Below are 21867 nucleotides of genomic sequence, written 5' to 3' on the forward strand. Positions count from 1 at the left end.
TAGCAAATGATCCAGATGTGAATGCAACATTGCTTGGCAAAGAAATGCATTCACATGGCACAAAGGCAGAAGAGTGTCACGATAGTGGGCACTGCCATTGTATGCATATGGGGAGTGTGGGCATGCAGAGCGACAACTTTGCTGCGCCACCGAATGAGAGGCATGCATTGTGACGTCTGAACCGAAACATACAATTCACGGAGAGACGGTACAACCGTGGGGTGGATATGACTCGGACACTAGGAACGAGATGAGGTCTAGTGTGGGTGGACACAAGAAAATAAAAATAAATGAATAATTAGAGGTAGGGAGAAGATCAATTATCGTATAAATAATAAGAAGCCACCAAAGAAATAAATAAAATTAAAGAAATAGATAGATAGATAAATAAATAAAACTAAAAAGATGGATAATAAATAAATAAAGTAATGATAAGTTTTAGCAAAAGAGATAGATAAATAAAGAAAATATTAAATAGATAAATAAAAGAAGAAGAGAGACTCTGAGATAGATAGATGAGAGAGAGAGAGAGAGAGAGAGAGAGAGAGATGAAGAAGACCACTCTGCGTTTCTGAGACATCGCCATGCCTGTGAAACCCTAGCCATATTTTTATGAAGATGAAGCACAGGAGAGGTGAAGAGCTAAGTCGTGATGATGAATATATTGGTAAGATTAATGGAGTGATCGCAGAAGATATTGATCACGAGACCGACATGGCTGATGAAGATCTTGACACGGAAAGGATTGCTGGAGTTCCCGATGATCGCAGCTCCCATGATGAATTTGGCAAGGACAGGAAAGGTAATATCGAGAATCTTGATCTTAAGGCCAAGATTCATATATCTGGTGAAGATTCCCACGGGGAATTGGAAGAAATACTTGACAAGGCTGACAGTATGGCCAAAATTTACAGCTTTGGTGAATACCTTTACAAGGAAAGGAATGGAAAGGTTGAAAATGTTGATCAGAATGCCAAGATTCACAGCTTCGAGGAAGAGTTGGAGAAGAAAAGGCAAGGAATGGTTGAAGATGTAAATCACAAAGATAAGGACGACAATTCCAATGAAGGTCTTCACAATTCAAGGATTCAGAGCTCTGATAAAGAAGATCTTTACAAACAGAGGAAAGGAAAGATTGGGGACGTTGATTGTAAGACTAAACTTCAATATTCTAGTGAAAAAGTTATTCTTGAGGAGAGAAATTTAGGAAAGCTTCAACATGGTGATCACAAAGGCAAGATTCAAAGTTCTGATGAAGACTTTTATAAGGGAACGGCAGGGAAGCTTGAAGATGTCGATTATAAGACCAAGGATCACAGTTGTGATGAAGATCTTGTAACGAAACGTGTTTCCTTGCTGTTGAAACATGCAAAAGCGCTGCAAACTGCTGGTTCTGCCCTCAGTTCTCGCCTTAGAGTTGAAGAACAAAATCTGAGCCAACAAGCTGTTTCTTTGGAGAAAGAAATGAAGATTGTCAAATCAGATGTAACCTCTGCCCTGGAGATGGGCAAAATCAGCCTTCAGCTCGCTGAAAAGGTATAGCTCATCACATTTTGTTTAAATTTCAGCATTTTAGCTGTGTTTTTGCAAATTTTTTCTCTAATAACCTGTTTTCATGCATGACATACTAGGAAATTATGAGAAAATACAACAAATTTTGTAGGATTTTAATAGAGAAGTTATGTACTTCTGCTGAATTTTACACCTGAAAATCCATTTATGTCTTTGAAACTCTTTTTTATTCGTAAGGAACAATTCTTGCACTAATCGATTTAGTTTCCTTGTTTCTATGCATGAAATCAAACGACATGATGAGAAACATACCTCTGCATTAATTGGATTTTGATAGAAAGGTTATATATTTCTGATAGATTTTTCCTTCTTTATATCATTGAAATTCTTTTCAATCCAGGTTTCAGCAGTGAGCGGGGATTTTTTCTTTATCAATCATCTGAGTTGCCTTTGTTCATGCATGGAATTGAGAAAGTACCATACATTTATATGATTTTCATGGATTAATTTATGTTGGAATATATTAACACCTACAAGCTCGGATATTTGACTCTTATTTTATTGAGTGAGTGCACCTTTTTCACCAACACGTTTTGTCATGTTCTAATGGAAGCTTATGTGTTTTATCTTTCTGGTTCTTTCATGGTTTTCGCACAGTTGGAGGAAAAGATTGATAGAGCATATTGGATGATTTATGAGAGTGATGTGCGAGCACTTCTTTCTCCTAAATTTAATGGTAACGCCTACTTCATTATTTCTTCAAAATTCATACTTTAAATAAAAAATCCAACCTATCGTATGACATTTTTAAATGCATCTTTTGGACAAGAATGTGAATTAACCCCAGCATAGACTCCCTATTGTTCATAACTACATTTGTGTAAAATTTCTCGTGCAGGTACATTTCTTAGATTGTTTTTGGGCCCTGTGAATGTAAAAGCTTCTGGGGATGATGTTCGTTTCAAAGTCAAGGAAGAGTACAATGCTTACAGGGTAATGATGGTGCAACACCTTTTATGTAATAGATAGCGTAGATTTAGCTCAAGAGATCCAGAAAACTGCTGCCATTGTTTTTATGTGGTTTAATGGCATGATAAGGAAATTGATTGACCACTTCATCGATAAAGGTTTTATCTCACTTTTGTTTGTATAAATAATAGACAATCGGTTTCATTAAGATTATAGTAAAAAATGTAACACAAGTTCCACATATTATTCCACACTCAGACAGTAATATTCTAGTGATATGAATGGCATTGTGAAGGTCATATTTCAGCGTTTGATCCTGGTGTAACTAAGATCATCTAACATCTCCATGAATAGATGGTTTCAATATATTTCATGATCTGGGAATTAAGTCAATGAAAATTCAGGACTTTTTATATTTGATGTTTATGAATTGACCACATCTGTTAAGATCATATTCAATTCATCTGATGGTACTTGAATATACCCTAGATACTTTTTGTAATGTATAACTCATATGTTACTTTTCATATGGAATCATTGAAACTTTTCTTCTTTCCTAGGAAACAACAATATTTATAAATGTTCAGGCTCATACATTTAGTGTAATGTGCATTCTGGTGCAACACTGTCTTTATGATTCTTGCCATGCCAAGGATGATATAGAACCAATTGATGGCTCATTGCATAATAATGTGAGGTTCTTTTGCTCTCGAGCTTGTGTGCATGTTTATGTGCTGGAATATCAAGATTCTCATATATGCTAAAACGTATTTTGTTTATGAACATTGTTATGGTGAGAACCAGAACTGAAGAGCATATATCTTAGCTTCCATTCTTGTATTACCTGTCTTTTTCTCTCATTCTGGGTTGAAATATAACCACCTTTCCTATCACTATATTGGTATTGAAGGACTGCTAAAAAACGTGGTTAATCTATTGGATATCCTCTCATAAATTCTTGTTCTCTTTAGGATCGTACTGCAGCCTTGTTTCTCATGTTTCCATTGATCCTGTGGCTGTTAAAGAATTGGCTTTGGAATGGCTGCTTCCCAGCCTTACCTGTACAGGTCTATCAGGTTGGAATTCAATCTTGTTTCAAACAAAAACTTTGACTCAAATCACTTGTCTTGGTTTACAAACTACTATGTACTATACATACAGGCTTGGCTGTTGTTCTTTTATACAAGTCTTGCTTTGCGAGAAAATATCCTGAGGATCAATGGTAGTGACATACGTCCATGGTATGTGAAGTGATTATTTAACACTATATAAATGTGTTCACAGTTTTTTTGTAGGATATATTTCTAGCTTGAAAAGGATTAAGTTATAATCAAGATAATTGCCATATAATGTCTTCATTTGTGTGCTGTTTCAGGTGGATTTATCATCACTATTGTGCAATGTTGATGGCGGTTATCTCTCTTACATGGGATTTTAAGGGGCAACATCCTCATTGTGAGGAAAAGCAGGTGAGTAACTGAAGCACTTTGGAATATATTTATGTGCAATATTTGAACCTTCTAATTGCTTATAATCAGCATGGAATCCGACATTTCTTGCTATGGGCAATGATGCAAGGAGTAGTGATGCTGCTTCAAAATCGATATCAAAGGCAGCGGCTATATACAAGAATTGCACTTGGAAAGGTACCCCTCTTAGCAGTAACTTTTTTTTTTCGTGTTTTAAAAACTTGCTAGTGGATTCTGGAAACAGATAATTCTTGGCAGTCAAAATCTGCACAACTCTAATATCGTGTTTATTACAAATGGAAGAGTTGGTCCCTTTTTCCTGGGATGTCTTTTATTAATTCTTACTGGTGAATTATGAATGTTATTGCTCATAGATCTCTCTTCATGTGAATGATGATATTAGGCTGGACGAATGGATGTTGTATGGGGTGAAACAGCGGGTAATGATGGTCAAATTCTGCTTTTATATCCTCTTCTCTTTGCATTACAGGTACAAATGCAATAATTTATGTGTGTGGAAGTCTTTTAATGTCATATATACGCCCGTGTGTGTGCATGGCCGGTTCTAGTGTAACATTTGCTATCTGACAGATCTTCCAAGGATTCATTGGATTTCTTTTGCTAAGAACTGCAGTAACTAAGAGATCCGAGTGGCAGGTAATCAAAATGCACATATCAAAAGAGTTCCTAGTTTTTATCTTCCTATAGAAGAGTTGCATGAAGAGAAATTTCTGGTGTTGGTTTTTAGGTGTCGGGTTGTGGAATTTTGCTCCTTGTCATGGCATTGGGGAACTTTGTAAATACCATGGACACGTTGTTTGTGAAAATGAAAATCAAGAATAGGATGAAGCACAAATTAACATTTGCAAAAAAGTCCTTCTAGGGTATTTTTGATAGCTACCCAGATGTGTATAACTGTAGCATAAAATTTCTGAACTGTATAGATAGATCATCATCCCCAGTTTTGATAGTTCACTTCATTTCAAGATGTGATTATTACACACTTCCTTTTATGGGGGTAATTACAAGTAGGGGGCAGCATATGATCTTTCTGAGTGTGCATTTCAGCAAAGACAACATAAACATACCATACCTGAAAGCAGCAATAAATATCTTTGAAGATCAAATGTATCAACCAAATACCATTCGTAGCCAGAATGTATATGAGCACAGGTGGTATAGATTGATGCTACATGATACAAGCGCAAACTCGTGAATAAAAGAAGATGATGCTATATGTTCTTTGGTTCAATGCTAATGCAAAATAAAGATCTCGGTTATTGGCCTTCTTTGATGGATGCATCATATAGAACATTCTATGCTGGTGGAATTCGACATGAGGTTGGCGACATTGGATTTCATGCGTCTTAAAGAACATTCAACATATATAGGTCCAAGCAAAGCATATATATAGGTCTTTATAATAATTCAACATAGTGTATATTTTAGCTACAAATACCCCCTTCGATCAACAGATCTGCTGCTTGGAGATTTGTGTTCTTTATATATTCAACAAGTGTATTAACCAATTGTGCATTATAAAGCATACAAACACAACTATTTACTCTTTTTCTTCAATGCCTTTGCTCATGTTGCATGTACATTGTTATTGACTACAAAATTTTGGCAATTTGCAATTGTGTGGAACATGATGGCCCACTTTGATCTTCCTTACATCCCATTTGTTCTTGGATTGAACGTTTTCTCTGTAACGTTAAATTTTGTGTTTCTGAACATAGTGCAAGGTATACTAAATATAAGAAAGGTTCAAATGCTATGGCCTTATTAAAGTATTCAATTTATCTTCTTATGTGGTTATTGACACAATGGTGATAGGAAATGTAAAATACAGTTTTAATTGCCAATTGACTATTAGGTAGTCGCTGCTCTTGAAAAGCTCCTTGTCATTTGCCTTCCTTCATACTATAACCATTGAGATGGTCAAGTTTCTTGGAATTGATTGTTATCATGTAGTGTTGTTGAATTTCATCAAGTTAAAGCTTCTTGGATTTTAACTTGACGCCCACACTCTTTTTAGCTAGATTGCCACAACCAAGAAACAACGAAACATCACTTGTTGACTCGATTTGACTAAGTCAGCTACAATAATAAGTTGGAGCACAAAACATAAATTCATGAAAACATTTTGCAATTCAAGAAGTGGCTTCATTAAAGTCATGAAGATATTCTTTAGCTCCATTTAATGTGAAGCCCATTGGGGTAAACGAATGGAAATGTTAGCCTCTTGAATTTATTTCTATTTCCATTACTAAAAGACCGAAATGGTATCCAATTTTGTCTTCATTATTTGGTCTCAATGTTTAATTACAATTTACGAGTATAGGATTAAGACTTGGGAGCTTGTCATTTGGCAATTGATTTGCCATTTGTATTGGATGTTCAATTGTGTCAAGTCGACAATATGTGCAATAATGCCTAAATATATGTGTAGGAGAAAGTTGACCAGGGTCCTTCAAAGGCATGTTCCTAAGTTATATATATTATGGACTCCATCCATGCGTGAATCAGAACACATTTGCCCCCTTGTAGATTTTGTCATTTCTATAGTTGATTGGGATCTTAGGTGATTTAATAGCACAACCTTCTCCAAATTGAATGTATGACTCTCATTGGTACACCTTTAGTTGTCTAGAGTAGATCCAAAGTGATGTACCGATGATCCAAACTGATTAACAATGTGATTAATTAAATCCGAGTTATGGCCGATATTTTAATACTTTCTCTCTTTTAGGACTACAATCAATATTTTAATAAGTACGTGGTTATGTTTTGTATAAGATTGCACAAAGTACAAGAATGTGTGTTACCCAATGGGACAAGTGCGACAAGTGCGAAACAAACCAAAGGGAGCCGAGCACTAACAACCGAAGATCAAGGAAGGAGTGGGTGAAAAGAGCCGAGCAGAAGGGAAGATATAGATATAAAGGAGCACTGAATACAAGGGATCTTAGAAGACTAGGCCGAGGAATAGACTAATAGAGAGTGTGTGAGTGTGTGACGTTCGCTTTGGGTACGGATGAATATACGAATCAGTTGTAGTTGATCCCATAGTGTGTCAATCTCATTCTCTGTAAGCGATCCTTGAGTCCCTTACGCACCATGATTCCTTGACCCGATTACTCAAGAGGAGTAATCGAAGGTGTTCTCCAAGAGGGAGTAACAATGTGTATAACAATTTTTGTCAAAATACCTCAGAAATGATCAAGAGTCACTAGAATACTCTTGTGTAGTACAAATGTACTATTAATTGGTGATATTTTGGCAATTTTTGAAAACTCATATCCTACTCCATGTGACAAGTGATACAAAATTCACTACTATAGAGTGGCATTTTGGTAAATTTTGAAAACTTAGGGCTATTTTGGTAACTGCACGACTATTTTGCGATGATTTGTCAAAAAAAACCAAAAAGTGCATTGTCTTTTATGTCAAAATAAACTACTATATAGTAGAAAATGTACTAGACCATTATATAGTACAAAATGTACCATGGCATATGTATTGGTATGTTGGGCAATTTTCTAAAACCCCGAGTTCATGTTTATGAATGACAAGAATGCTCCACACCCCAAGTGACAAATTTACTAACTATAGACAATAATTTGGTAATATTTGAAAACTTAGTGTTTATTGTTGTTATAATGCACAAGAAGGGAAGGAAATAGATTGTTGCATAGAGTATATGCATAGGGTTTCATCTTATCTCTATGCAAGAGACTATTTCTTAAGATGCATCATGCAACAGTGATATGAAATCAGAGGGCTATTGTCGTAAACCTTAACTTGTGAAAAAGACGGGGAATATTTTCTAAAATACCAAAAACATGGATTTTCTTATTCGTAACATGCATCACGAAAGGATGGTCAACTAGAGATTAGGTCACTTCCCGATTTGTTAGTCGAAACGTGGCACCCATTCTCCAAACACGACTCTTTCTCTTGATGATGATAAAACTATTACAAAGCTATGCGCTTAAAGATTGATTCTTACGATTAGAGTTACGCATGCATTATAATATAGTTCACATATCATATGAGGTGCGTGCACCATAGGATGGTGAAGGTTATACATTTCCGATGACTTGTGAGAAGAGAATAATTGGGGGGTATTCTCACAAATATTGAAAACACGGATTTCGTTTCCGTAACGTGTGTAGGAGGGTGTAGGTTAAGGTGTCGGAGATTTTGTAAGAAAACACAGAAAGGAGCCCTTAGGGGTATTCTAAGATATAATAATAGAACATGGGTTTTTCTTTCACAAACATGCACCCCCTGAAGAAGGAGAGGAAGAGAGGTTGAGGTGTAGGGGTAGTTCTGGTGATTTGTAAAACCTAGGGGTAGTTTCAGAAATACCTAAAATTTAGATTTTCTTCCCCACCCATTGATGCTTGCTTCCCCACAGAGAGACAGAGAGAGAGAGAGAGAGAGAGAGAGAAAAAACGAAGGCAAAGCTTTAAAATGGATCTGTAATATTTGAATCATCATATATAAGAACAGGGTGTTTCTGTTGGTGGAGCAGTTTGCCGCTCCTTTTCCCTGCATCCTTTCTCCTAGGTAATCCATCTCTCCATTTCCTCTAAATTTTAGGGCTTTTGTACAGGAAAGAAAGAAAGAAAGAAAGAAAGAAGCCTACATATATATAAGTAGCCTCTTTTTTTATTTATTTGAAAAGTTCTGGTACCCACATTTCTCGTACTGTTTTTTCTTTTCTTTTTTCCTGTTGTCTGCTTTAGAATTTGTTGCTTATTTTTGTTTCTTGTTAGGTTTTTGTGGCTAGGACCTGTTTCTCTATTAGTGTTTATGAATCCGATTTTTTTTTTTTCTGTTTGCGGCCTTATGCATTCCTTTCATGCTCTTAATCATGAAAAAGCAATTAAAGACGGTTTTATGTTTGGGTTTTGATGCTTCCGTGATGTTCTTGAACGTGAGGGATAGTGGGTATATTATGTTTCTTGTAAGGGTTTTTGATGCCACTTCTAGTTTTTTTTCAAGAAATCTCTGCGCCTTTGCTTACGTTCTTGAACTTGAGAGGAAGTAGATGAATTCTGTTTTTCTTGTGTGATTTTGATGCCGTTTCCCATGTTTTTGAACACGAGAGAAGGAATGAAATTCTGCTTTTTTTAGGTTATTGATGCTTCTCATATGGTCTTCAACATGAAATAAAATGGCTGAAAATTCTGTTTTCCCTTAGGGTTTTATTAGAAATATGTGTTTAACGAGCTGATTAGTGCACCAAAAACCTCCAGAAAAAAGCTTTATGAGAAACACCAATTTATATGAACCGAAATTCGGAGTTATACAACAGTGATGCAATACAATTATTTTAAGCACCAGCTTAATTCAGGAAATACGAGGAAAAAAGAGCTGAGGGATTGGAAGATATTTAATGGAGGGTTCAACTGATGTTATTATATATGTGGAAAAATTGCCCTTCAAAACAGGGAAGAGATGGGTGAAGGCCAGACAAATGATCACTTTCCAAACCTTTTTGATGTAATTTGCCACTTTAGCATAGCCATGTCAACACAAAATCCTAGAGCTAAAAATACTCTCAAACAGAAGCCTATTCCCTAATATGCTTCACCAAAGATCCTTCAAATTGAATCTTAGATTCCATTTTCCTGCTCTTCAGGTAAAATATGAAGGGAGGAGGTCCAAGATTGCTTATTTGGCAAACAAATACGGGGTGGATATTGATGGTTTTGGTAAAGGTTTATCTGAGGTTATCTTCGGAAGGGAATTACTATTAACCAAATTCCAGCACTGAATTGTTTTCTAGTAAAGTGATAGATGGCATTAATATGCTTGGCATGTATGTGGGGGACAGGATTCTTTACCAAAGCATCTACGCTTTTTCTGTCAGAGAAGATGGTCTTTCATAAGTTGTTTTATGCACAGTGCGCGTACACCTATTAATTGTATCCACAACTGTGCATTAGATTTGTATTCTGATAAACTAGAGAAAAGGGAAATAGAAGTTTGCCTTGTCCTTACCCTTGGCATGGGTTCACTATAATACTAAAGACAATATTCTGAAATGCACCTTCTATGAGTAATGCACAGATCATGATTGGCATCAGAACAATCATAGGTTTCAGCAGCAGTAAAGTATATTGTGCTATAGTCAGTTGTGTAGGGACAAATACTTTAATTACCCTCTGGTCATTGCCCTCTGATCACTGAATAACCAATTTAAAGTATCAACTGCAAAATATTGGGGCAAACCACAGAGAACTAGTCATTGACCTGTTCTTATCTGGTTCTTCAAATTCAGGTGAACAACATTTTTTTATTCAAAGGGCCATGAAATATGCTTACAATCCTGAAATTTGTAATCCTCCAAAAACTGCATCAGATACTTGGAGAGACCATGTAGAACACTGGACTCTGTCATCTCAAATTTGGACTTTGGTAGGAGCTTGAACTTCAGATCAGGTTTGTGTTGACTAGATTCTGGTGAAGACAGAGGTAGAGATGAAATAGTATTAATTCTTTTTGAATAGGTTTTAGAACAATCAGGGATAGAGGGTGTAACGATATTAGGCTCAACAATTGAAGGGTAATGGAAAACACTTACCATTCATCCTCATCGTTTTTGGCAAAGTCTTCATCAGTGACAAGTTCCTCATTGGTGGCAATCTGATCTTTTCTTGGATTCCAGAATCTATTAATACCTATCTTTTTGGACTTTGAGTCTGACTTTGTATTTTTGCTTTCTGGATTTGGCACATATGCAAGACATACAAAGGCTCTAAAATAGATAAAGGGCTTAAGATTAAGGAATACTGCCAAAGGAGTCTTTTCTCTAACCATCATATTCATTGCCTCTAGCCATAAGGTCTTATGAAAAAAAAGAATGATATATTAATGTCTTTTAAGACCAAGCAAGATAGTATATCTTCAGTGTTGTCTCGTCTTTGAGAACAAACCAAAATAAATGTTGCTAAGTAAAAAGAAAGAAAAGTAAAAAATATAAAAATTGACTATAGAATCTTGTTATTGGTACATGTAACATTCTCAAATCAGATATAATTTTGTCTTCGAAAAATCTCTACCATTGGTTAATACAGAATGGAGAGGTCTTAGAAGCGAGAGAAGCACTTGTGATGGTGGGAGAGGATGGCCTTTATCTAACAATGACAAGGGTGGTGAGATTGTGGTCCATGAGGCTGGGGCCTATGTGCACGACAAATTGCTGTTGCTCGATCTATTGTAACCTTGTCGTTATGTTGTCTTTGGTAGCCCACTTGTGTATCCCTTGATTGACGTGCAACATGAATGATGGGGCTAAAGAAAGTTGTGATTGCCCTTTGTTGTTGATGAGCTTGTGTGGCTATATTGTTGTCCTTCAACAACTTTTCCCTACGTGTCTTGAGTTCTATTGTAACCTTGTTGTTTTGTTGTCTTCGGTAGCCCACTTGTGTATCTTGATTGATGTGCAACATGATTGATGGGGCTAAAGAAAGTTGTGCATGAAAAGCCCCAAGCACATTGGTTCTCATATTCCATTACCTTGCGTAGTTGGCCAAAGCCTTGCTGAAAGAGGCAATGGTATCTCCCTCATTTTTCATGAAAAACACTGTAGTGACAAGCAAAGTGTTCTTCAAATTCCAGTCTTTGATGATACAATTTGCAAATTCTTCTTCTAGAGGTTTTCATGCATATTTGCTTACGTCAATCTCTAATTGGTGTGTTGAAGTTTGCAGCTGCCCTATCACATTGTGTAGTGCATAGGGTAGATGTATGTCCTTATGATGAATCCATCCTCTGATGTGTGTAAAAAGTGTCTTATAGTGGGCCATCTTCCTACCAAATGATATTTTGGGGCTGATCAATGTTATCTTGTTTTCCAAGTTAATAATATCAGTTCAGTTCACATTGTTCTTTTTCTATCTGGTCATATCTAGATGGGGACAATCCAAGTTATATTGGAATGGGGGTAGTGCATTTACGCTTATGCCATGTGACTTGAACCATTATTGCATTTCATCATACAAATAATGAATATCTCCATGTTTAGAAAAGTTGTTTTGATAACATAAGTGCCAACCTTGAATACCTTTGTTTGGGGAGCTCCCAAAGTTGTTTGATAACACAAGTGCCCATGATTCTAGGGCTATTCTCATCTTTGCCCAATGTATATCATGGGACACTGATGCTTTGCTCCTTATCATGCGGGCAATAATTGAGGCTAAAGGTCTCTCTAAATGTTGCTAGTTAATTGCCTTGTTAAGACTTAGTCCCCATGTTTCTACTCCGTAGAGAAAGTTCGTGTCACAAGTGTATCAAATAGCCAATTTAGGTTAATAAAATCCTTCTTGTAATCGGTATACTTTGTTGTTGAGGATATTCGTAAGCAAAAGAGTTCTTCCCACACTTCCATTGCATTATGATGTCGAATATGCTTTGCTTTAAATTGTTGCACCAACAATTCGTAATTTACTTGTTGGTTTGGCTGCAAGGACTTATACCAATCCCTTGCTCTTCCATAGAAAGTGGCCACCGATAAAGGAAGCTTCTCGATATCTCTGATCTTCCCTATTGGTACTGCATAATGTTCAAAGGTGGCCAACAAAACTCTTGCATCTTGGACTCTATCACCGGCAAAAGCAAATTGAAAAGCCATATTGGCTAACAAGAAGCCCTTTTAATGATGCTGAAAGATTCTACCCTCCTTGGAGCACCAAAATGATGAGAGATATTGAGAAGATAGAAGAAAGAAGAAGAAAGAAAGAAAGATATATTAACGTCTTTTAAGAGGCCAAAATGGCCTATAAGACCAAACAAGAGATTATATCTTAAGTGTTGTCTCCTCTTTGAGAACAAATCAAAATAAAATAAATATTACATAGTAAATATAAAAGTAAATAAGATGAAAAGAAAAGAAACGAGGGAATTTGGTTTTTGGCACATGTGAGATTCTTAAGTTAGATAAATTGTAGCTTTTGTCTTCAAAAGATCTCTAGCATAGGTCGATCCAGAATGGAAATATCTTGGAAGCGAGGGAAGCACCTACGATGGCGGGAGATAATGGCTTTTATCTGTCGATGGCAAGGGTGTCGAGGTTGTGGTCCTGGGGCCGGGGCGTACGTGCACTAAAATTGCTATTGCCCGATCAATTGTAACCCCTTTGTTATGTCCTCATTTGGAACCCATTTGTGTATCCTGTGATTGACTTGTAGGAGTGATGGGGCTAAAGAAAGTTGTGATTGTTCTTTGTGGATGAGCTTGTGTGGCTGTATTCTTCACAGCATTTCCCGATGTCTCTTGAGCTCTAGCAAGAAAAGTCCTAGGCATTGTTGGTCATTTTCCATTACCTTGCGCAGTGGGCCAAAGCCTTGTTTAAAGAGGCAATGGTATCTCCCTCTGATTTCGTAAAAGACATTACAATGACAAACATAGTGTTCTGCAGATTCCACTCCTCGATGACACAATTGGCAAATTCTCTCTTCTAGAGGTAGTCGTGTATATCTGCCTACCTCAATCTGTAATTGATGTGATGAAGTTCGCAGCTACCCTATCACACTACACAGCGCATAGGATAGATGTATGTCCATATAAGGTGGCCTGATGATGAATCCATCCTCCGATGTGTGTAAGAAGTGTGTCTTATAGTGGGCCATCTTTGTACCAAGTGGTATTTTGGGGCTGATCCATGTTATCTTGTATTCCAAGTTAATAAAATCAGTTTGAATCCCTCTACTCTTTTCCACTTTGGTCATATTTAGATGGGGACAGTCCAAGCTATATTGGAACGGGGGTAGTGCATTTATACTCATACCATGTGACTCGAACCATTGTTGCATTTCAGCATACCAACAATGAGTGTCTCCATTTTCAGCTAGTTGTCTTGATGACATAAGTGCCAACCTTGGGTACCTTCGTTTAGGGAGCTCCCAAAGACGTTGGATAAATGTCACTGATTGGAACAATGCCTCGGTTATTATAGGTGCTGCTCCCATCTCTGCCCGGATTATATTGTGGGGCACCGATACTTTGCTCCTTATCATGCAAGCAATCATTGACACTAAAGGTCTCTCTAAATCTTTCCAATGATTTGCCTTGTTAAGACTCGGTCCCCATGTCTCTACTCCATAGAGAAGAGTTGGTGTGACAAGTGTATCAAATAACGACAACTTAGTTCGTGGCTCTTGGAACTGCAAATGTGCGCATTATCTCTCGAGAGCACCAAGGGCTGCATATCCACGAGAAAGTCGGGCATAAGCAGCTTCCTGTAAGGAGAACCTAGGCCAGCAAATGTTACTCCTAGGTATGTGTAGGAGCGTGTGTATTCCACCTTTTCCTCTCCCAAGAAGAATTCTGGTTCTGATTTTGTTACCCATGCTTGAGTGGTGTTAAACACCATCACTTTAGTTTTATCCATGTTGATTGACAAACCTTTGTCCGTACAAAATAGTTTTAAGGCATGTAGATGTCTTTGTAGTTCTTCCGGAGAGTTAGAAATCAACACAATATCATCAGCATATAGTAATATTTGTATAGCTATACCGGCTAGGCGTGCTCCCGAACCCCCGAATCTCTGTATGTAATGTGATACCTCATCTATATAGAGACCGAAGAGAGTGGGTGATAGTGGACTTCCTTGCTTCACTCCAATTGTGCTAGCCACCGCCTTTGACAAGCCCTTGGAAGAGCGCACTTTTCCTCACACGGATTCATAGAGTGCATAGATTACCCATTGCATATCTGTAGGAACCCCAAGGGCTTCTAGCTGAGCACATGGCACAGTGTCAAAGGCTTTTCAGAAATCCACAAAGCAGCAGTAAATCCTTTTATTATGGGCTCTGCCCTCAATAAGGGCCCAGGGGGTGAATATGTGATCCAAAGTTGTGAACCCCTTCCGAATGCCTGCCTGCCTGTTCAACTGAACGGCAGCCATTCCACTCTGCCCATATACTCAATTCTGATTCTAGAATCGACCCATATAGTTTAGCCAAGTAATGGCCAATGATGATTGTCCTATAGTTGCTTGGCATCATGGGGTCTCCACTCTTGAGAAAAGATTACTTCAATATACTATTATGAAAACATTACAATCTTCTTAGACTCTAAAAATAACCACAACACCAAAAAACAACTTTAATCTCAATGACTCTAGTTGATAATATTATTATTCTCTCTTTCTTCTACTAAGCCTCTTCTCAATTCTTCTAATCTAATAGGGACAATGCTATGTTCTATCCATCTCGTAGGGAACCTTCACACATAGCTCTATTATAGATGTTCACTAACAATGGGAGCTAAATGTCAAGGATTTTTGCCATCTACATGATCATTGTGTTCTTCCTCTCCATCTCCCCACTTTGGGATGTGAATAGGTAAAGAATATCTACTGCCTATTTTCTTTCTTCTAAACAAAATGCGGGCAACTGTTCATTTGACAAATGTGTGACGGTTGTCTGGCCGAATGATCCTGCATCAAGTGCACTCCTTGATGTTGTTAAGGTATCAGATTTGTCTTTAATAAGGAAACTTTAGCCATTCTAGAGTAATCATTCTACAGGGCCTTTGAGGAGTTGGGAGTGATTGGTCCACAATTATTAATGTAGTATGAATCCTAGAAAATTGTTTGCAAGGATTGCAGCTTTATAAGGCTGTGACTTAACTTGAACACCTAAGCCATTTCAGAGTTACCATCTACAATGAACATTAAGTATCTATGGTGTGGGAGGGGTTGGTACACAAATATCTATTTAACCCAATCCTGGGACATCTCTTGCATGAAAATGCGTTTCATGAGGAAAATGATTTTGATGTTCCCTTCTTTATAAACTGCAATTTTTCTTGTTCAGTGGCCTCTGACTGACTTCTGTTCTGAACAGTAGAAAATAGCTGCATTACTCAGCTGGGATTGTCTTGGTGGACATTCCAAGTACTGCATTTACAAGTTCTTAAAACTGTGATGATTTTTTGGGTTATAAACCACATACTTTTCTTGATTCTGTGTAAGCTTGGAGCCCTCTGATTGACTCCATGTTCTGAGCAGTACATTACTCAGTTGTACATACCTCAAGAAGAAAGTTTTGGTCTTGGTTGACATTCCAAGCACTGTCTTTGCAAGAACTTAAAACTGTGATTATTGTTTTGGGTTGCTTGAAACGGATTTAGATAATAGAGATTCCCTCCTCCCTTCTTTAGTTCATGTAAGACCTGAATATTTTGAAATAAATTTTGAAACATGAGTCATCACAGTATACCCAGTAGTTATTTTTCACTGTGTGGGCTATAGTTAAGAAGCTTCTAAAGAGTTAGGAACTTTTGATTTACTAGTGGGTGTAGTGATCATATAATCTGCCAGCTAAATTGGAACCTCTCATAGTCTATTGTTCACTAAGATTTTCTGCATTTTTCTCATGTGATAACATGTGACTGTTAAAAATAATGTGGGAGCTTCTTCGAGAACTTGAACTGGAATTAACTTCCTTTTTAACTTATTTTTCTCAGCCAAAGATATTTTTCCCTTGCCATTTCGTTGTTACCGGACTCTTTTTCTCTCAAACAATTTTGAAAAATTTGGCTCTTCTTTCCACAACTAGATAAGCTAGTTTCTCGTGAAAATTCTTTGGTCTAAGCTCCTTTTTTGTAAACTGTGATGATGCACCTTCAATGTCTTTAGAGCTTTCATTTCATCCTCAGCTGGACAGTTGATGTGGTTGAATGTTTCCTTCATATTTTGGCTTGATGTCCCTCTCCTCCCAATACTGTAAAGCAGACAACCACAGGCTGTCAAGAAGTTCAGGACCATGGTTTTCCATCCCGCAGGTTATCATCTCATGCAATGTCTTGTGGGGCAATTTATTGTCTAATGACTACATTGGACATTAACATTGGACGACATGGTTGCTAAAGGAGGATAGGTTAGGGTAAAACTCTGATACCTATGCTACCTAAGCATTACATACTCACCTTAAAAAAAATCTTAGAACTGAAAGGGCTCCAAACCGTAACCATGTTCTTTGAGATGTTTCACCAAAATTTCTTCAAATTAAAACTGAGACTTTGACAAGTTTTAAGGAAAGAAAGTAAGAACCTATCTAAATTATGTTTTCTGTCAGATTCCATGCAAAAAGATAAGAAGTATTTTATTTTCTGTTATGGGTTTCATGTTTCTAAACATGAATTTCGATTTTTGATGCTAAGTTTCGTTTTCTGTTACCTTTTGATGTTTTCCTTACCTTCTTGAATGTGAGAGAAATAAGCAAAGTTTGTTTTTTGTTAGATTTTATGTATTCTTTGATGTTCTTGAACATAAATGGAAGTACCTTAATTCTGCTTCGGATTAGATTTTTAATGCTTCTGTCATGATCTTGAACATGAAAGAAAATAGCTTAGATCTCTGTATTCTGGTTAGATTTTGTCTGCAACGGCGCGTGAATGTAGTTAAATTATATTTCTGTCTGGTTTTTTTTATGGTTTTGTTCTGTCTCTCTGGATCATGTATTGATTTGGTTTGAATAGTTTATTGAATTTAGCAATGGAAGTGGAGGATCAACCAATTAAAAGAAAGCGTGGGAGACCTCCAAAGGAATCTTCTTCTCAGATGATGCCTACAGAAACTGCAGAGAAAAGGAAGAGGGGGCGACCGAGGAAAGAACTTAGTGTGAGCCCTGATCCTCCTTCTCAAAAAGGAGATGCTAAGATCATTGTGAATGGAGATGATGATTCATCTGATGATGACTCACATGATGATATAGATATACATGACAGAGCCTCAGATATGGGTAGAATCAAGTATCAAGGAAGAAATAATGCACATGGAGGAGGACCAAGCCATGATAATGGTTTACCAGGAATCCTGAAGCTAGATCGGCCTACAGAGAGGACAGCTCCTCCTAGGAATAGGCGATTCTTTGAAGTCACACCACAATCTCCATCTAGTGGTGGATTAAGCTTGATGCCTGTTTCACTCCCATCAACACATGCACATGCGGATCCTATCATGGAGGAAGCTGTAAAGCGCTCACCATCCATGGATGCTGTGGTGAAAGTTTTTTGTGTCCATACAGAGCCAAATTTCTCCTTGCCATGGCAGATGAAGAGACAATTTAGCTCCAATAGTAGTGGATTCATTATCAGTGGTCGAAGGGTTTTGACAAACGCCCATTCCGTTGAGCATCATACTCAAGTTAAGGTGAAGCGTCGTGGCTCTGATACCAAATTCTTGGCCACTGTTCTGGCAATAGGAACAGAATGTGACATCGGTATTTTCTCTAAAACTCCACTTTATTTCTTTATATGTATACTTTTCATATAATGACATTCATTTAATTAAAGGCAAACCTGTTTATTATGTGGATTTATTCCTTTATATGTATGCTTCCTATGTAATTGCGCCCATTTAATTAAAGGTAAACCTGTTTATTATGTGGATTGAAAAAGGGATATAATTTTACGAATTGATCGGCAAATTTCTCGTTTTGACGTGTGAAAATGCTCTATGTTCATTATCACACCATTTGCTGGTTTGGTTGGTTCATATTTAATGTCGATGCATTTATTTTTCCAAGTTTCTAATCTGACTGTTAGTTACCCTCATTTGCAGCTTTGTTAACAGTTAACAGTGATGAATTTTGGGAAGGAGTTTCACCTGTAGATTTTGGTGCTTTACCAAGCTTACAAGATGCTGTCACTGTTGTTGGCTATCCTATTGGTGGAGACACTATCTCAGTGACAAGTGGGGTGGTGTCAAGGATTGAAGTCACATCATATGTGCACGGTGCAACTGAGCTTTTAGGAGTACAAGTAAGTTGGATGAACCAAATGGTCAGATTTCAGTATGTATTCTTGAGTTGTTTGAGATTTCCTGCAGTTCACCATGAAATCCACTGGTCCAAGTGTGATAAGATTAAGCATGTTATCCATCTCTCCTCAACCGAGTTCTTTCTGTTAGATTTGATGCCCTACTTGTTTGTGGATATGTGTAATGTGCTCTATTGGGAGTTGACAAGGCCCCTCCTCATTGTGTACTTGATTCTCATGTTGGATAAATGTAACCTGATTATATATTCCAATAAGAAGCTCGGCATATTTTTATTTTTTATTTTTAAATTTCATTTGAAACAGAGAAGCCACTGTATATGCATGTATGTTTTCTCATAGGCTAATTCTGGCCGAGCATTTTTTGTAGATTGATGCAGCGATAAATTCTGGAAACTCAGGGGGGCCAGCTTTCAATGCGAAAGGCCAATGTGTAGGCATTGCTTTTCAATCCTTGAAACATGAAGATGCTGAGAATATCGGATATGTCATCCCCACACCTGTTATTAATCATTTTATCAATGACTTTGAACGCAATGATGAGTATACAGGTAAGGCCATTCTCTACTATTATAGTACTTATCTTCATATTTGTGTGACCATTCTAAGCTTTACTTATCTTCATATTTTATCAATGACTTTGTTGTAGGGTTTCCCATACTTGGAATAGAGTGGCAGAAAATGGAGAATCCAGACTTAAGGAAAGCCCTTGGAATGATATCACATCAAAAGGGAGTGCGAGTTAGGAGGGTAGAACCAACAGCTCCAGCAGCGAAGTACTTGCAGTCATCAGACGTTCTCTTGAGTTTTGATGATATTGATGTGGCTAATGATGGCACAGGTACAAATATGTTCATACACCATGAAAATATTTTAGTCTAGATTATGCATTCTGTTTAGTTTTTGACCTCCTGTGTTTGCAGTTCCCTTCAGACATGGCGAAAGAATTGGATTCAGCTACCTTGTGTCACAGAAATACACTGGAGAATTCGCAAAGGTTAAAATACTCCGAGCTGCTGAAGTGTTGGAGTTCAATGTACAACTTCAAACACATAAACGTTTGATTCCTGCACACATAAAAGGCCGGCCTCCATCATATTATATAGTTGCGGGTATAGTATTTGCTGCAGTATCTGTGCCATATTTGCGTTCCGAAGTAAGTGATGGGCTATTGGGTCTTAAGAGATCAACAGATTTATATAGTTCTGTCTAATTTTTGTGTTGTGGTGCTTGCAGTATGGTAAGGATTATGATTATGATGCCCCTGTAAAACTACTAGGCAAACTACTCCATTCCATGGCGAAAACAGAAGATGAGCAGCTAGTTGTCATTTCTCAGGTGCTATTCATCTTTAAGCATGAAGTACTATGTGTCTCTTTAACCAATTCAGAAATACTTGTGGATGCCAATATCTCTCAATGCTAACAGCTGTTGTGTTTAGATGATACCTGCAGATAAAAGATGCACATATTAATATTGCTTAGAGATAGTATGCTTGTTTTGTTTGATTTTTCGAAATGGAATGCCTAATTTTGTTCTTTAAAAGGACTAGAAGCCCCCCAAACTCTTAAGTCAGACGTCATATAAAGAATATTACGTATAAATGTTTTTTTTTCTAGTAATACGTTACATTATCTCAAATGTGAGGTGAATGTCAATGAAAAATGATTACAAATAAATGGCCCGCAGATCATTACGTCTATCTCAAGCACTAGAAACATTTGAAGAATAGGGCACATAAATGGTCCCCAATATCATGTGAAACTTAGCAAGCATGGAATACAAATAAATGGCCCGCAGATCACTACGTCTATCTCAAGCACTAGAAACATTTGAAGAATAGGGCACATAAATGACCCCCAATATCATGTGAAACTTTATTTGACAAAGCTAAAGATATGGGTAATTTTACAAATTTTGAACTGATTTATACATTTTCATGACAGGTGTTAGTTGCTGATATTAACATCGGTTATGAGGAAATAGTCAATACGCAGGTGGTTGATTTAGCTTTTAAAGCCAAGTCATGTTTTGTTTGGAAGTTACTTTTATAAATGAAATTGCTTGTGTCTAATTTCCAGATCCTTGCATTGAATGGAACTCCAGTAAGAAATTTGAAGCAATTGGCAAATATGGTGGAAAATTGTGACGAAAAGTTTCTAAGATTTGATCTAGAACATCAGCAGGTAAAAGATAGTGTTTCACATCAGCTTTCATTCAAATTGTCATGTTTCACAAATATAGTCATATAGTCACAGGACTTATTTGTATGTTACATTTTATTTGAATAGCTTGTGGTTTTAGAGGCCAAAAAAGCTAAGGAGGCAACTGCTGATATTCTTGAAACTCATTGCATACCATCAGCCATGTCTGAGGATTTGAAGTCCTAGAAAGTGCTAGTCTGGGTAAAATCTTCAAATCACTAAGTTATATGGTTAACTTTGTGAGCAGTATGTCGCCGAGACAATGTACATTTTGTAGTACGTCATATACTACATTTCTCAATCAAGATTTCTTTCCAAATGGTGGTTAGATCCTCCATTTACTAGAGTAACAAAGACCATGAAGCATTATTGTTGCATGCTATCTACATGATGGTACATGCGATGCCATTAATGAATTTTGATATAAGGGTGTGGACCAGACTGAAGGATGCTAACTATCTTCTACTAATGGCAGCCTTTTCCATCTCTCTTACAAACTGTTCTAGTAATCACTATGTATTGATTGCAGCAAGTACTTTTTTTGTGATTGTGAATTTGAATGAGAGGATCAAGTACTTAACATTAATCCATCTAGCTTGAAACATGTGGAATGCATAACATGCTGATCATGTGTAATATGATACCTTATATAACCTTCTGGATTCCATCTACTCGGTTGTATTGTCACTTTGGAATTGATTCACAGCATGACATGGACAATAAACACGTTACCTTAGTCATTGTCATTGGGTAACTCTGGGTGGGTTCATCTTGCTCTTGATTGAGCATCCCATTCATTTAGTGATAATTTTTGTGATAGCACTGGTTTGGATGTTCTATTGTTTTGTGAAGCATTTTCTATGCTTGTATAGCCCTTAGAACATCGAAAAGTCGTCTCTAGATGTTGAATTTGA

The 21867-nt window shown here is 37.1% G+C and overlaps 2 protein-coding genes across 3 annotated transcripts; both read left to right on the top strand.

Annotated features, from left to right (window-relative positions):
• Positions 1 to 513: 513 nt before the first annotated feature.
• On the top strand, positions 514 to 5528 carry LOC147864490 (uncharacterized). The gene is made up of 10 exons (XM_087320360.1): positions 514 to 1536; positions 2170 to 2248; positions 2411 to 2505; positions 3453 to 3557; positions 3643 to 3722; positions 3857 to 3950; positions 4020 to 4127; positions 4354 to 4440; positions 4542 to 4607; positions 4699 to 5528. Exons 1-10 carry the CDS (start codon positions 613 to 615, stop codon positions 4831 to 4833), a joined length of 1773 nt encoding a protein of 590 aa, XP_087176486.1. The 5' UTR covers positions 514 to 612; the 3' UTR covers positions 4834 to 5528.
• A 2865-nt stretch (positions 5529 to 8393) lies between these two features.
• Positions 8394 to 21450, top strand: LOC147864491 (protease Do-like 9). 2 transcript variants are annotated; one of them, XM_087320358.1, is made up of 10 exons: positions 8394 to 8525; positions 17465 to 18193; positions 18535 to 18734; positions 19120 to 19300; positions 19399 to 19590; positions 19673 to 19905; positions 19986 to 20087; positions 20696 to 20746; positions 20831 to 20935; positions 21041 to 21450. In XM_087320358.1, the coding sequence occupies exons 2-10, from the start codon at positions 17467 to 17469 to the stop codon at positions 21137 to 21139; spliced, it is 1890 nt and encodes a 629-aa protein (XP_087176484.1). In that variant the 5' UTR covers positions 8394 to 8525; positions 17465 to 17466; the 3' UTR covers positions 21140 to 21450. The 2 variants fall into 2 exon arrangements, with proteins under 2 accessions (XP_087176484.1, XP_087176485.1); XM_087320359.1 differs by having other exon boundaries at positions 8403 to 8525; positions 17451 to 18193.
• The last annotated feature ends 417 nt before the right edge of the window (positions 21451 to 21867 follow it).

The sequence above is a fragment of the Azolla caroliniana genome, unplaced genomic scaffold, assembly GCF_043228905.1.
Source record: "Azolla caroliniana isolate FFs.n. ecotype wild unplaced genomic scaffold, voAzoCaro1.0.p SCAF_5, whole genome shotgun sequence".
Taxonomy (NCBI): Eukaryota; Viridiplantae; Streptophyta; class Polypodiopsida; order Salviniales; family Salviniaceae; genus Azolla; species Azolla caroliniana.

Bases quoted from the DNA above. Each gene is read 5' to 3' on its own strand.
- LOC147864490 (XM_087320360.1), top strand. From the start codon at position 613: ATGAAGATGAAGCACAGGAGAGGTGAAGAGCTAAGTCGTGATGATGAA. The intron at 3,723-3,856 runs GTATGTGAAGTG...GTGCTGTTTCAG, and splicing joins GGTAGTGACATACGTCCATG to GTGGATTTATCATCACTATT. The intron at 4,441-4,541 runs GTACAAATGCAA...GCTATCTGACAG, and splicing joins CTCTTCTCTTTGCATTACAG to ATCTTCCAAGGATTCATTGG.
- LOC147864491 (XM_087320358.1), top strand. From the start codon at position 17,467: ATGGAAGTGGAGGATCAACCAATTAAAAGAAAGCGTGGGAGACCTCCA. The intron at 18,194-18,534 runs GTATTTTCTCTA...CCTCATTTGCAG, and splicing joins AGGAACAGAATGTGACATCG to CTTTGTTAACAGTTAACAGT. The intron at 20,747-20,830 runs GTGGTTGATTTA...TCTAATTTCCAG, and splicing joins AGGAAATAGTCAATACGCAG to ATCCTTGCATTGAATGGAAC.